General features: G+C 35.7%; 1 protein-coding gene across 4 annotated transcripts in view; it reads right to left on the bottom strand.

The window, feature by feature from the left end:
- Nucleotides 1-10390: 10390 nt before the first annotated feature.
- LOC113235094 (probable glutamine-dependent NAD(+) synthetase) overlaps nt 10391-17351 on the bottom strand; it is a 44125-nt gene continuing 37164 nt past the window's right edge. The window contains exons 11-14 of one of the 4 annotated variants that reach the window (XM_026470665.1): nt 16919-17141; nt 15886-16062; nt 15222-15278; nt 10391-10457 (exon numbers count right to left, since the gene is read on the bottom strand). In XM_026470665.1, the coding sequence (XP_026326450.1) occupies nt 10407-10457; nt 15222-15278; nt 15886-16062; nt 16919-17141 (508 nt within the window). In that variant the 3' untranslated portion in view covers nt 10391-10406. Of the gene's footprint in view, nt 10458-14822; nt 15279-15885; nt 16063-16918; nt 17142-17351 lie in introns of those variants that run through there. The other 3 variants (XR_003310845.1, XM_026470664.1, XM_026470662.1) reach the window with 3 other exon arrangements.

Raw genomic sequence — 17351 nt, 5'->3', positions numbered from 1 at the left:
AATTAGCTGCTGTTAGAAGCGCTGCAGCCGCGCGACTGTCGCGCTGCTGAAGTGCGACCAAATTTTGCCATGCCTTTTTATCCAGTCGCTGCTGCAGCGCGTCTAACAGCGACTAAGATTTTAACTTAAAATCTTAAAAATATATGCGGTACCTGGCCAGTTCTGTTCTATCTCTTTGATTTTTTATTTTGCATTTTTTGTTTTATTGTTGTTAAATTTATTTATTGTTTGGCTTTCTCTAAATATATCAAGAGGCTGTATGGTGGAACCTTTGCCTACTCTAATAAACGGGTTAAAATTTAATAAAAAATTGCGTTTGTTGTCACGGACTATTAACAGTAAACATTGAATATACATTAAATATTGGTTCTGTTTCATTATTTTATTTACTCGTAGAAAAAGTATAGTATGCAATCATTACATAATTAAGTCTTAAAAACTCGTAGCTACTCATTACCTAGGGTACCTACTCGACTTTAAGAACCCTCATTATGCAACGATTACACAAAATAGTATTATTGCCTTCCCTTTCACTCTCTATTAGTTGAAAGGTGACAGCAATATTTTTTTAGATCTATAAAATTCGGTAGAATCAGCACCAATATATAAATTATCGTATTTTTTATTGTTTCAGGATTCCTTGGTTGACACTTTAGGAGCACGATCTGTTTCTAATAACGACAATAAAGCTGAATAAATATATCTGATATTTTATTTTATTATTACCAATTTAATTTTTGAACAATTCAGTAGAAATTACGAAATTCATATTTTTTTGCAAATATTTTTTTTTTAGTAGCAGTAGAATTCATGAAAGTGTTCATCCAGGGGGCGTACTATGAACTTTTAAAAAACCAGGCAATTTTTTTGACGCCCAAAAACTGACTGGATAAAATACGTATTACGACATACATTTTTATCTGACTTCTCGCTGGTTATTTTGTCTATGACTGGAACTTGACTAGAACGTGATTTTTAGAGTAACGTTCAAAAACATGGATGAATATTTACCGGTAAGTTACGGTGTTATATTTGTCACTTAGTTTAGGAGAAAAATAATAGATATGTATTATTCATGTACGAAAATAAATAAAGACAGTATATAATAATAATAATACTAATAAAGACACTATACATACAGGGTGTTGTAACCGTCGTCTGTAGGACTCCTTCACAGTATAACTTTTGTTATGTATTATATAACGTATTTAGCAAACATTACTGGCTTGCGTCAGAAGAAATTGGGTAGTAGTAAAGAAACTACGATTTATTGCCAAGCTTTCTACAGCGAATGCATATGTGCACCATAAAGTAATTTTAGACGGGTTCAAGGAATTGAGTTTATTTTTTTGGTAGTTGTTTCGCCCTTACGAAATTGACAAAGTTTACGGAAATGGTCATTTCATAAACAAAGAGCATAATTTTGGAAAGGGCTTTTGTTGCACAATTTCTCGGCATAAAACTAAATGACAGGGAACACTATTTATTGCTTTATAAGAAATGTAACGAGAGCCGGTTAGAACAATCAAAGTCAAAGTCAAAGTCAAAGATTATTTATTCCATAGGTAAAATAAATTTACACTTGAAAACGTCACATTTAAGCTACTGCTCGATCACTACGCTGACCTCCCTGAGAAGAACGAGCAAGAAACTCTAGGGATTGCTCTTTTCAAATAAACTTAAATGCTATGGAATACACTTTGAATCAAATTTGTGTCGATTCTGGAGCCATGTCGTCTTTCCATACATCTTTATCTAACACGTAGTCTTCAATTTTGTAATATGATTTTTCTAAACTTAGGAAATGATAAACTTAATATATGCTCCCGAATCTTATTGTAAAAACGTATACAGTTCCCCATAAAAGAGTTGTTTACCTTGGTTAAACGAAATCGTGGTACCATGAGTTTGGACTTAGCTCTAAGGTTAATATTATGGATATCTTCTTTCTTATTGAAATTATGTATATTTTTACGGGCATATAAAATTTTTGAGTAAATGTACTGTGATGCCACAGTCATGATACCAGTCTCCTTAAACTTTTCTCTGAGAGATACCCGAGAGCCTAGACGGTACACAGAACGAATCGCTCGTTTTTGCAATACAAATATGGTTTGAATATCTGCCGCTTTACCCCACATGAGAATCCCGTAGGACATTATACTATGGAAGTAACTAAAGTAAACTAGTCTAGCAGTACTAACATCGGTAAGCTCACGTATTCTGCGGACTGCGTATGCAGCGGAGCTTAATCTGCTGGCCAGGGACGATATATGTGGAAACCACTGAAGTTTACTATCTAAGGTCACTCCCAAGAAGACTGCTTTATTAACAAGGTCTAACTTTTCTCCGTTTATTTCTATGGTTGGACTAGTCGATTTTACGTTAGGTAATTCAAATTTAACACATTTTGTCTTCTTGGCATTAAGCAATAAATTGTTAGCATTAAACCAATAAACTACCTTAGAGAGGGTATCATTAATACGGTCATAGTTATTGTCATGTCTGTCTGTTTTAAAAATCAAGGATGTGTCATCAGCAAACAACACTATTTCGCAATGGTCCTTAACAAAGAATGGCAGATCATTAATATAAATCAGAAATATGAAAGGTCCAAGTATTGAGCCCTGCGGAACACCCATTTTTACTGGAGAACCCAAAGAAGTCACTCCATTTATGTCTACTTTCTGAATTCTACCGTTGAGATATGACGAGACAAGTTTCGACGCCTTGCCATTTACACCGTAATGTTCCAGTTTCCTAATAAGAGTATTATGATCAACGCAATCAAATGCCTTTGAGAGGTCACAGAAAACACCAATAGCGTTCTGGGACCTTTCCCAAGCATCAAAGATGTGTTTTAGTAACGCTACCCCCGCATCGCTAGTCGATCTACCACTAGTAAACCCGTATTGTTCACTATGAAAAATATTATTCCTACCGAAATAGGACAGTAATTGAGTTAGCATAACCTTTTCGAATATTTTACTTAAAGCTGGTAAAATTGAAATGGGCCTATAGTTGCTAGGATCAACTTTCCCACCGCTTTTGAATAAGGGAATAACCTTGCTGTATTTCATTAAATCGGGAAAAACACCTTCGTCAACGCACCTATTGAAAGCTACAGCTAAATGTGGGGAAATGAGATTAATAACTGAGTCTATAACTTTAGTTGATATGCCCCAGAGATCTTCAGTTTTTTTAACATGTATTGACTTAAAAGCTTTTATGATGTCTTGTGGATTAACGTGACGAAAATTAAATAAACTGCCACAAACGTTAACATTTTCCTTTAAGAGATCAATAGCAAGTGAAGGGGAGGAATTTAATGATTTTGTAGTGTTCACAGCAATTTCCGAAAAGAACGATTCAAAAGCTTGGGCTATTTTATCTTTACATTTTATAAGTTTGCTGTCTAATTCTAAAACTATATCTCTATCCTGTGGTTTAACCCTGCCTGACTCTTTATTTATTATGCTCCAAGTACACACATCAAAAGTGTCTAGGGATCAAGTACGTTTAAGAGTATTGCTGCAATTAGGGTTAATTATATTAACTTTTTTCTATCGCTATTGATACTTTTTAGTGAGTTTTAACGTTTAATTAAGGAATATTGTTTAAATTCGATAATAAGAAGAAAATCGATTGTCAATATGGTTTTGTATAAAAATGAGTTATAGCGTTTTGACAAAATCATTACAATATCTGCATCGGAACCGAAACAATTTACATTATTATGGAGAGACGACATCATTTAACCCGAGAAGTGATGATGCGAGCCGTCGGAATGTTGGAAGCTGGTTCCAGGCAACGTGCTGTGGCTTTCACTCTTAACACTACACAGAGCGTCATAAGTCGCCTCTGGACGCGCTATCGCATGACGGGCAGCGTGGCCGAGCGACATGGAGGACGATCTCGCATCACGACTCGCAGACAGGACCGGTATATCCAAAATACTGTTCGACGGAATCGTACCATGACCGCCATGATGTTGGTTACGAGGCTCCACAGCTGCTCAGGCTTGCTAATAAGCGATCAAACAATCCGAAATCGTTTACGTGAAGTGGGTCTGCGATCCCGAAGGCCGCTCAGAGTTCCACCTATTGCACCCTGCAATCGCAGGACCCGTTTACGATAGGCTCGCGAACACAGAAACTGGAAGGAAGAAGACTGGCGCTATGTGTGCTTTTCGGATGAATCCCGCTTCGGTATGAGACCGGATACAAGACATACTCGAGTTTGGAGAACATCTGGACGTCATGAACGTTTGAGATATTGTCAGGAAGTTCATCCATATGGTGGAGGAACAATAATGATATGGGCCGGTATTTGGATCGGCGGAAGAACCGATCTCATTTGGATCAGGGGTAACCTCAATGCTCAAGTTTACGCAGAGAGGATTGTTTCAGATGTTATCATCCCTTTGCTAGGCCAGTTGGGTGATTCATTTCAACTAATGCATGACAACGCACGTCCACACACGGCTAGAGTCGTAACACGCATTCTTGCCGAAGCTCGTATCAACGTTCTGCCGTGGCCTGCTCAATCGCCAGACCTCAATCCAATTGAGCACGCATGGGATATGCTTCAAAGAAGAGCTGTGCCGAGTATGCATACCGTACATACTCTACAACAATATTTTGACTTGTTACAAAACACATGGGCGGCCATTCCTCAAAGTGATTTTGATGAACTCATCTTAAGCATGCCAAATCGCTGTAATTGTGTGATTCGTGTTAATGGTGGAAATACAGATTATTAATTTTATTATCTTTACAATAAAAATGAGCAAAATCATCATTTTCGCCATTTTTTTGTCATTTAATTGACGCCGTTAATTTGAGTTTTTTCCCACAATTTGCAAAAACATCAATTTTAGTTTATTTTAATTAAATATAGGGGTAAGCGGTTAAATAAAACATAAGCATTAAAGTAAGAAGTCGTCCTGGAAGACTGGATTTGGTAAATATTGCTTAAATAATTTTTATTTCAAAAATATTCACTTGATCCCTAGACACTTTTGATGTGTGTAGTTTTAGATTTATTTCTCGATTGTCTAATTTTGTCGCTGTGAAACTTAACCTTAGCAGCTACACAAACTTTTTTAAATATTTTCGAATAAATTGTAACATATTCTATGAAATTGGAATTATTATTATAAGTTCTCAACAGTTCGATTCCACTACATGCACTAGGTACACACCACATTTTCACACTAAACCTTTACACTTTCACTAGCTAATACACCGCGGGAAGGTTTTCTGGCTGAGACTAGCTCCTGGACAAACTGGACAGCATTACATCACGTACTAGGGCCCGACTTAGGTTGTGCACGTCCTCCGCTCCTAACTCGGATCCTTCACACGCACTAGGTACACACACAAGGCCTGAGTCATTTGGGTGTTTATAACTTTAATCAGTGACCTCTGAGGTACGTCGTCTCGGCTATAGACAACCCCTGACCCTCTGCGTCTTGAGTGAAGTCTGGTTAAAGCTGTAACCTATGTAAGAGGATCACAGAATGGTATCTGTTAGACGCACTTAAATGGTATTCAGACTACCTTGCACAACTTATCATCACTCTCTAGTTCTTGACACAAACATCCGCGACTGCTTTCGAAGTAGGGAAGCGTAGTTAAATAGCAGCGCGTAAATGCAAAGCGTAACTTAGGAAGCGTAACTTGCATGTTTATTTTATTTATAGAATGTTAATGAAAGTTTTGTATGGAGCGCGTAAGGGTGTAAACGAGACTTAGGCATTATACAAGGTCGATTAGCTGTCTGAAGGCTTTGTTGGGTGTGAGGATCGGGGTCTCAGGTTGACCTTCTAACGAACCTCATACAGGACTGGCTATAAGGGTGCTGGGAGGCCAGGTATCGTTTATCAGATAGGTGGCCCATCTAGACTTAAAAGTCTTACCCTAAAGGTCTCTTTGAAGTAAGTTTCTCTCGTTAAATAGGTCATCTGCTGTTCAATGGATTGCCGAGAACCACTGGAGTAACTGGTCATATTTTATTTATATTGTGTTTACATACCTATATACTTACTTAATTAATATTTTACTATCTCTCATAACTATATATATATATATATATATATATATATATATATATATATATGTATATATATATATATATATATATATATAGTTTGTCTTCTAGATATGCCTCTGATAGGGTATTATGTGCTCTTTAATTGTTTATTTTCTGCATGAATTAGTTACAAATTTGATTTAATTTAGGTACGACATTTTGTGCTTGCATATTAATTTAATTTTTTTGCTATTACGGCCTATTTACCTTACGGCAGCTACTTACTGTCTTGTGCTCTTGAATAATTTTGCGACGTGTTTTAAAACTCGTTTACTTACGGTATAAAAAAAAAATTACACAACGCAGAGGGTCCAATCTTAATTCATCACAACTAGACGATCACGTATTTTTTAATAACGGCCAAATATTAGTTATTATATAATTTTAAGCATGTACGTAACCAGCACCGGATCTATTATTTATTTTCAAATAGACCCCGGGTATGACTCTTACAGTGTCCCAAAACTACCACGACAGAACGACACTGTAGGTAGTGAGCTCTATACCTACCAGAACAAAATAATTTGACCTTAATAAAAGTCTTTTGGTTTTCGAGATATTTCGAATTAATCTACAATCTACTTTTTATTGGGTTTTATGTTACTATTGCCAGGGTTAGCTCCAGATGGTTGTTATTTTTGTATTTCGGGGATTCTGAATAGTTTTTCCAGGTACTGCAACTAATATTTTACTGAGTAATATCACAGAATATGAAAAAAGTTATTAGTTTAGTTTACCTTGTACCCTTGTAAAAAGCTAAACATTAACTTTGAATAGCTAGTGTGAAAAAAAAATGTATGAAACTGAACTTGCTAATAATTTTAAACTGCTCCACTTAATGCAGAATCAGGAATGGTACAATACTATTGAGAGTTTTGACAAGAACTTAGTTATACAATTTTTTTCGTCATCAACATCCTAGTAGCCGAATTGGTTTCCAAATTTGTGTTAAATTATTGATCGGGTCGGGTTGGGCTCGGCTCGTTGGTACCATACATACTTCTCTGTTTTGTGTTACGCTCGCGTTTTATGTTTTATTACTGCTTCTGTTTCTACTTAACTTAACTTTCGACGACTTGGCATCACTACTGGTTTCACTATAAGTTCTGTTGAGTTCGGGACATTCCGCTATTTGGAAATGAACTAGTCGATACCCTAGCAACCTCGACAAAAAATGTAGACTACTGTGATTTTAAAGTTCCTCATTCAGACTTGGTTTTATAACGTAAGGAAAATATGATCAAAAGATGGTGTCTCACTCAAAATTTTACAAGAGAAGTAAAAGGAAAGTGGCTTGCGATATAGTCCCGGTGCCTTCAACCAAGACTTGGTTTGAGAGATATCCCACATAGATAGATGTTTTATAACGACTGTAAGCAAACTTCGCATAAGTCATTGTAAGATCCCTGCACATTTATTTAGGTTAAAGTTAAATACTAACTCGTTATGTACATATTGTTCCCAAAATTACTGTGACCTTAATCATTTGTTTTTAACTGCCCACAATTTTCTTTACAACGTCTGTTACTTATGTCTTTAACTCGAGACATTCTCAAATATAAAACAATTCCCAGTACTGTACAGGACCTTTAAAGCACACAAGTTTATATAATGTAATATTTAAATTTGTAAATAGCACCTTTAAAATAGTGTAAGTTGTTTGCATTTAATTTCTTTTTTTAACTTTCATACTGTAGTAGTTAGTTTCTTTAAAATGTCATTTAAAACTGTAATAATTATAATAATTCATGTTTAGGCTGATGGCTTTGCCAAAGCCTTTGTAAATTTAAAAAAAATTACTTAGTTGAAAACTTTGCCTATAAATTAAATTGTAAGAAATTATGCTTGGCTTTAGTGAAAAATAACCTTAGTCTCAACCAATAAATCGGTGAATTTTGTAGGCCTCGACATGTGCGGTTTAAGTTCATCGCAAAGATTGTGGACCATATCTTTGCTAAGCCGGTATCTTTTCTTACATTGATGTGCATCCATTTCAAACGGTTCACTACGATCTCGCAGTTGTCTTCTTTGAATTTTTTCCATATTATTATCGTGTGAAGCATCACTTTCGAGATACTCAAACATTTCGTATTTATCGCACATGATGAAATGATTGCCTAAAAATATATAAACTCAAAATTATAATAATTATTATACAATTATATACAAAGCTACACCAAGACACTGTAAACTAAATGGTTTATTGTTGTTACTTGTTGATAGATCAAACGTGAACAAAATATCAAAATAACGTTTGTTATACGATATTGCCAGCCAAACTTCGGGCAGAAGACAGTCTAGTGTCACGTGACCGCTGACTGGCTAGTATTACCGGTTAATAGTACGATATTACAAGGCAGTTTACGGCGTAAACTGCGCGGAAGTAAGAGTTCATATTAGGTCTCCAGGGAAGTACTGCCACCTTATTTATTTCTACCGCCAAGCAGTAATGTGAGGATTATTGCGTTCCGGTTTTGAAGGGTAAAGGGTATTCACGGTCCATGGCCCGTCGTGCGGTCCGCGTCGCGCGTTTAGCACAAACGCGAAGTTGTTGAGAAGAATCGGATCCACCGCTGCGCTTGGTAAATTCAAAGGCCGCGCGAAAGCGCGCGGCCTATGCTCTCGATACAAAACCCGAATACGCGCCATACAAATCGGCGCATTTGACATCACGGGCTGTCACGAGGCATGGGAATGCACCCTAAGGCTCAATTTACATTTCGGCGGAACGGAACGGAAGCGTCAATTTCGCCTCGCTGCGCGAGAAGGCGCGCGCGGTCGCTGGAATGCTTGAGTATTCGCGAGCCTTCTTGCGACTGCGCTTTGAGTCTGTAGTATTTCGTCGGCGTTCGACATTCGACATTCGACATTTCTTGTTTCCTTTTGTGTGAATCGTACTCACGCTATATTTCACGAAATATTCGTAGAAATAGCTTTATTTCAAGTGATTAGTTGCACATTGCTGTCCGTGACAGAACAATGGCGGAAGGCGAAGTAGAATTTTTATTGCAAATAAATACTTTGACATTCAAAAAAGAATATTTGTTTAATAAGTGGCAAAAGGTCTATGAATTGTCCAAAACAGGTAAATTGGATAGTTTAGACTCGGTTCAGTAATTTATGGTACAGTTTTCAGAGCTCGATGACACACGTTGCGAAAAAATTGTTATGGAAATTATTATGCTTGAAATGCAGTCAAACCCCAAGGTTAAGCCTCCTACAAGCCCATTAGATAGTTTCGATGATTTGTATTACGCTTGTAAGAAGGTGGCTTTAAACTGCAACCGAAAGTCAAACTGAAATTTAGACTAAAATTCAAACTCAAAAGATAGATGATTGTCTAGTTAGGCCGGTCTTTCAAAAGTCTTTCAAAATTCATCCTGGTGTGGATGGTATTGTACGCAAGGTAACTTTGCGCGCAAAAGGAAACATTTTCTCGAGACCAGTTCATAAACTGTGTCTTTTACCGTATGTTAACTAGTCCCTTTAGTTCTTTTCATGATAATTTATATTATTTTATGTTTTATTCCCACCATAAACGTTTTATGGTGTTTTCTGAAATTATTATTCTTTTGTTTCCTTTCTACTATTTCTGCGGCTGATTATTATAATACAAACGAACACCGCTGCCGTTGAAGAGAGGACCGCGTGAGTAATTCCATATCATTTTAGCCAGGATAGCACAGGCAAGGAATCACTAGCGCCCTAGATACAATCCACCTCATAGCCTCGTGTCTTGGCTTCCATACGCCACAGGGGGTTCCGTAACTCTCCGCTCACAGGAGGTAAAGGGGTCCCCCCACTCCCCCCTCCTCCCCCCTTAAATTTGAATGTTGGTATTGTACAGTCTTACCGAAAAACGACGAAATAAAATAAACATAGATGGACATTATAACATACAGGGTAAATAGTACACGCCCTTGAAATACAAAGTCGAAACCAACCGATATAAAATATTTTTAGAAAAACAACTTATTTTTTATCTTTAGTTGATTTAATTAGTGAAATAAATTGCATTAAAAAGTGTTGACTTTCTTCAAGGTAATCTCTTAGCCTGCCATGGTTAGAAGCAATATTATTCTAAGTCAGTGGGAATTACCACTATATTTCATTTGTTACGATTCGCGAATTCTACCGTTTTTTGCCTACTCCATGTCCCTATCCTAAGGCTCAATTTATATTGCGGCGGAACGGAATGGAAGCGAATTTTTGTAACGATATTGTACATAGTATCGTTATAAAAATTATCTTCCATTTCGTTTCGCCGCAATATAAGTTCAGCCTAAGTTTGCTATTAAGTCAGATAACACCAATTATCGTTTACGTTTAGCTTCTGGATGTTTTTCAAACGATGTTGGACGCATCTGAAAGAGAAATAGGCATTTGATATTATTTTAGAGTGTAAGAAACAAAAGGTTTATTGTATAGGTATTTACTTTATTTTTATTCCATTTTTTTTGTGCTATATAGTGTTGCAAAAAATCTAGTTAACATTTATACCGGTAGTCATGAACGGACAGGTAACCGGGAGTTTCCAAGCGTGCAAAGTTGAACATAAAATACATGTGGGATAAGGTTCAATTTACAATGTATCGGAAAAAAGTATCGATATCGTCGAAAATTCTATTATTTCGGCATACATTTTGTGTTTAATTTTGCACGTACCGAAACTCCTATAACGGTAACCTCGGTTCCGTTACCGTTTTCTAACACATTGTCCCTCTGTATGCTATCAGTCGTAGTTAGATGACATTTTTAAAGTTGAATAAGACACACGACCTTAGGGCCAACGCAAATCGGCGGACGAGTGGGACCTGTCTTCTGCCCGCTGTTGCTTGATAGAGATCTCATGCCCGCCAGCGTTAACGCACACTGACAGAGGAACATCCCTTACGATACAGCGATCGTCCACCAGCGTATCGCAGCGTCCGCTCCGCTCCGCTTCCGTTTGCCGCTTCCCCGGCGCAAGCAAACGGCCTCCAGCGTATAACTGCTGGATTATGTCGCATAACGCATAACTAAGGGTAGCCACCCGCCGCGGTTAATCCGCTAGTGTGCTCTCCAATACCGTAGAGAAGTGCGCTGCGATACTACGAGGTTAGTCTCAGAGCATTGAAATTTATACCTTATTATATTATTGAAATAGGATACAATATACTGATCAGTTTAATATCTTCTGCATCCCGTCCGCTAGTTGGCGCTGGCCCTTACTCAGCTATTGAAATAGAACATTTCCTCTAATTGTTACATGTCTACGTTTATTACATATGAACGTAACTCAATGAGAGAACTAGTTTGACACGATATGTTAACCTGAAAAATTACTAAATTGTGGTTAACAAAGGTTGGTCGGCAGAAGGACCTCTCACTCGAGCATCTCTAAAAAAATCGAAGCTTTTTGTACGCCCCACTTAAATACATTTCAGAATAAATTATATACATTCATAACAAGCTTACCTTAACATTATACTTAACTACCATTTCTAAGTACCAGTTCGTAAAGCAGTCTAAATATAAGTCGTATTTACTTTGGAATATCTATCATGATTTGTATAGTACAGTTCTGTTCAGAACAAGTACGCGTATAGCTAATTCATTTGGCTAATTATTTTAAATAATATTTAATAATTTTTTTTCATATAACAGCATTCAATTTATTAGATATTGCAATGTAAATTCCTAATGGTAGGTATCTAATGTCGCCAGCGATTGAAATTTTCATAATCATACATTTTAAATGGTTATTCTTTTGTTTTCGTTGTTCTTGCGATACTACATCATTTATACATATACATATTTATAATGTGATATATTTAACTAAGTGCTTTTGAAAACGTTACAAGTCATTTTGAGCAACTATTTTATGGCATCCATACTACACATAATTCTAAATTTCAACTAGTACAAATTGAAAGCTCTGACACAGAAAAGAATTACGATTACAATTTGCATAAAATATGCATTGATTTATTGTACTCATCTAGCTTCTTCTTCTAAAGCACACTCCAATACAAGCCAAACAATCGAATGCAATCGAATGTTTTATCGAAAGAAAAATTACTTCATGATAATTATACGAGTTGTGTTGTGGCACTAGTGTATGTAGTGTTGTTTGCAACATGCGAACTGACAAAACATTTGACGTCATTCAGTGTGACAATAAGCCTTTAGCGTAAGCTCGTTGGTCGATCTAACTAACAATTACCAATAGTGACGACTTGGCGAGATAACAAAATGGCTGACAAGGTACCGAGCATTTTTGTTTCCAATAAAAATACATATAACATAAACCGTTACATGTCAATGAAACAAATGAGGCATAGAAAGACTGAATATCAAACTATAGCCTGAGACAAATGATAGATAAATTGAGGAGCTCAAAATCAGTTTAAATAGCAATGCATTTAATGATTGTCGATGATGAAGGGCTTTTTTAAAATTCATTCATAGCAGACAGGGAAAAACATAAATGTGATAGATTTAATAGAAAAATAAGACCACAAATTGTACTCTGCAAAAACTTGATGGTAGAAAGATATAATTCCTTTACAAATTTGCAATTTATATTTTACAAGGAATAATTGAACGAATACATTATCATTCGAAATAGGTAACTTGACTTTCTACTTACCATTTCAAAGAATTGTTTTTTAAATGATAGAAGCTTTTCGATGGCTGCTCAACATGAAAATGACAACTTTACTGTATATTATATCCACTTTTGGAGAGGTCCACTTCTGAGCATGTCGAAATCTGACATGTCCAGAAGTGGATCTGTCCAGATTATCCGAAATGTTCACTTCTGGAAATGTACCCATTTAACGCAATTTGAAATTGGTGAAGAATTTTTTGTTACCTCGTATCATTTCCGACTGACCGTGCACATGTTGCACGGGATACAATTCATTCATTCATTCATTTCAGCTGAAAGATGTCCACTGCTGAATATAATCCTCTCCAAGGAACAATTATTTTTTCATAATTCTTTTCCGCGAATTTGAAATATATTTTTGTACTAACTTGTTTTAAAGAGTAATATAGTCAGCACAAGTATAACGGGTTATTTTCGAAACGCTCAAAAACTCTTAACACGTGCTTGATTAAAATAAACACTTGTATTTTACGACCTTTGGTTTTGGAGAACACTGTGTCACTTTACAGTTCAAATAGTCTGTTAATTTATATGTATATATATATGCAAGTGTCAAATTTATTATGTGTATTTACATAGGTAGGCCTGTTTAAAAACAAGATGATTTTAAAAGAGCGTAAAACATAATTTTCTTGCATAATACAACTAACGATCGTTTAGTTACTTTTATATATTATGTACGATCTTCAAAACTATCGATCCACCCTGTATATATATGCAAATATGCATCAAAAGTGCCTGAGTTTATCTTTTTAAACCTATTACCTTATTAAAACTATTATTATTTATTAAATTGACCCAAAAAATCAATGGCGTTACAAAGATAAATAAAGAAAACCCGATTTTCATTAATTGGCAAAAACGGGCTTGATCCTTAGACACTTTTGATGAGTGTATTATTGTTAGTACAAGTCTCTAGTAAAGGGTCAGAGTCGGAATTTAAGTAAAAAAATACACTTTTAAATAAAGGCTATATTACACTAAACCTGTTTCCAATTCACCGCGGTTTTTAAAAACGTAAATATTTCCATATCTACATTCCATCAAGTCATGATTTTGAAAAAAACCTGTAATATGTTTACAACGCTACAAATAAAAACCTATCATTCTATTATTTACAGCTGTTATTGATTGATCAATAACAAAAATATGTCAGTCTGCATTTCCCACCATTGGCGTATAAAGCTACTTCTGCAATATCGCAATTTTTCAGGTGAGAGATTTAAACATTCTACGAACGAAATTAGTCGATAACTTTTGTATTTTTTATGCGTAAAAAACTGCATATAACATAATTTGTTACAATGTATACTTCGTGTTATTTTTATGATTTTCATGCGATAAAAGCATTTTGGGATGTATGATCACGTGTCTTTATTATTCCATATGGATACGAATTTAAGGTACGCACGGCCACAGCGTCGTTTACACATTTCCAATTTAAGCAGACACACAACGCCATAGCAATTAGTGGCAATTGTAAACTAAGTTTGACAAGACATGTTTGTATTGATAGTGTGATAATTCGTATCTTATAGCTGCTAGTAACACTTGTTATTGTGTATTAAATACAATGAATTAACATTAAAATAGTTGCTATTCATTTTGGGGTTTTTATATTAATTATAGAAAAGCAACCAAATGAGTAACAAAATCATCGAGAATATATAACCAGAAATAGAGACGAAATAAGGGCTATCCATCCCTGGCATCTCATCAGGCAAATGGGCCTTAAATCACTTTTAAATATCAAATCTCTGGATTGAAATCGCAAATTAGAAAGCTGAAATAGTACACCGCCAACAACTGACTGTGTGTGCGTCTCCGTCCGTATATTCCAAAAATATTCTGTATTTATTGTAATAAAGATAATATCTCTAACAATGAGGGGCTGTTCCATTCGGTGGTGCGGGAAAAAAGCATAACATTTAATTACAAAACAAACAGAATCACATTTCATCGGTAATTAAATACGTCATTTTTCAATTTCCGTCCATTATAGCAAAGCTCAAGTTAAAATGGTCGATTTGAAGTGAAAAAATTGACGACACCTGTCAATTGTTTTAAATTCGGGCTGGCCAATCGGAGTGCAGTTGTGAGTGTAATGATTTGGCAGAATAGTTTTCAAACAAATTAAATGACATTTCATCTCTATTTCTGGTTATATACTCGATGAACAAAATAAATAGCGGTAAAACGAACCTATTCAAATTCACTTTTAATTAGTGTTACATATATTTTAAAGTGACTTCTTATTGTGGATCTAAATTTATCATGAAAATATCTAAATGATTAGCGACTTATTTAGGTGACTATACGCACCGGTACACTGTATAATGCACTGTACACACACTAGTACAGTTGGTGCTAGTGTTTAAATAAGCACGCCTTTTCTCTCACCACGCAAGTTAAAAGGTGCATTCACACTGGGTGCACTAGCGCTACTGCCATTCTTTTTATTTAAATCGGACTTTACTTGAGAACGGTCGGTGTCCCTAGTACTCGCGCGCTTATCTTTCGTCATTGCCGTCACCTGTGTAAAACAAACATCATTACTTAGGTTAACACGATATGTCACGAACTTCATACAACGGTATATGCATTTTGTCCAATCGTTTCCCATTCTATTACATGATTATATTGTGTATCATTTGCACGAATATAAAAATGTATTACGTGTGAGTCTTATTTTTTTTTTATTGAGCATTGACTATAGAGCCAACTAAAACAACAAATATTTAAGAAACTCATGACATATTTAAACTAATGATTAATTAGTGTAAAACCTGTAACTACAAAAACCGCATTTTTCGTACTACTTTGAGTCTTATAATATTACCTATTTTTGTTTTTCAAGTTTTATACATAAAAAATGACCATAGACAACGGAACACTTTAAAACAAAAAAGGTATTTTTGTTAGTTAGATAATGGCAAAAAAGGATTTTTGTGCCAACCCATTATTTACGGTTATCATATGTTTTTTTTTAGTTTAGAAATTGTCTGCTTAGCGGTGAACTGTACTCAGTGCCGCTAGATGAGCTAGAAGCGTGCAGACGACTCTAATCCATATACACATTTATAATTGACGCAAAGCGTGCGGACGAATAAAGGGTCGTACTCTTATTATTCTGAACTTACCGCGTCATCAATAGCTTTGAATTGCCAATTCCAATGCACTCGATACAAGAACGGGCGATGATCGAATCGGTTATCGTCCGGGCTATAACTTTCCGCGTGGTATGAAGGTGTGAGGACAGTCATCTTGTGACGATTAATCGCGTAACAGCGGAAGAAATGTTTGACTTTTTCAGCTACCTGAAAACATATAATATTTGATCTCTATCAAAAAAATTAATAATAAGGCATTACTGAATTAAAGATATCTCAAATAATTTTGAATATTTTTATAGTTTTATTGTAATTAAAACAGGCCAACATCAACGTAATACGATACCATTGTAGGTAGGGATGAGGCATTAGAAATCATATAAAAAGAAGTAAACATTTTCGGATGTAGCGTTACTCGAAACTCCAATCACACCGCTTGTTTCAACACGCGCACTGTAGTTGAGATGCGCTTAGCTTATGTTTAAATAAACCGATAAATCAATACAAAGTACTAAAAAAACCACCCCCAAAAGGTCGAATTACACCTTTTTGCCAAGTTTTATTGAAATCGGTTACCGGAAAGTACGCGAAATCTAATTCATCCCCTAGTTTGCCACCCTTAAAGGTGGAATATTTTCTTCCAATGATAGTGGTCTCTGAGGTACCCTTTTTCCAACAAAAAAAGAATCATCAAAATTGGTTTACAAATAGGTGCCATACATAAAAAAGAAACAAAAAAGCATACAGTCGAATTTAATCTCCTCCTTTTTTTGATGTCGGTTAAAAATGGTTAGGGACCGGAAGAAAACCAAAAAGTTAAGCTGTCTCTGTTGACCGGCACTTCTCAATATTTCTTTATAGATTGTAGACTAAATCGATAATCCCGAGTTTAAAAAACTCTTTGTTAAAAACCCAGATGAAAATGGACGGGGCTGTTTTTGGTTTTTGACTGAGTAACCAGTAGAATTTCATAGTATCGCGTGAATAGCATAGTATCACTGAACTATGTTTCTAATAACAAGTCACGTTAAGTTAGAACATTTGTGCGATTTGTGCAACTTACTTCCTGCGGAGTACATTTATCACTCCACGTGTGTACTAGCTTCTGGAACATACTGTATGGGCCGCAATGCTGAGTTTTTCTCAATCTCCCAAACTCTGACAGCTCAGCATATGTCATACCCATATCCTGTTCGTCAGTTTGTGTTATTTGACCGTCTGCTAGAGGCTCTAATTCGGCTGTGGGCGGCGCTTGCAGTATTTCCGAAAGGGACGGCAAGAAAAATCTGCAAGCACGTCAAAATAATAACCGTCTTATTAAATTTTGGTAAAAGCGATGTTTATACTTGAAGGAATATTATTTCTGAGATCTCCTGAATAAGCTTACTTCAAACCAAGGTTCGAAATTATAATTATCATTGATAATTATCACGATAATTTTATTGGTATTTATATTATCTATATTTATCTTGATATTTATAAAATTAATTGGAACA

Source organism: Hyposmocoma kahamanoa, unplaced genomic scaffold (assembly GCF_003589595.1).
Source record: "Hyposmocoma kahamanoa isolate Upper Pololo Valley unplaced genomic scaffold, ASM358959v1 87, whole genome shotgun sequence".
In the NCBI taxonomy this organism is placed as follows: Eukaryota; Metazoa; Arthropoda; class Insecta; order Lepidoptera; family Cosmopterigidae; genus Hyposmocoma; species Hyposmocoma kahamanoa.
The sequence above is the reverse complement of the archived record's forward strand: the minus strand, read 5'-3'. Positions and strand labels throughout refer to the sequence as shown.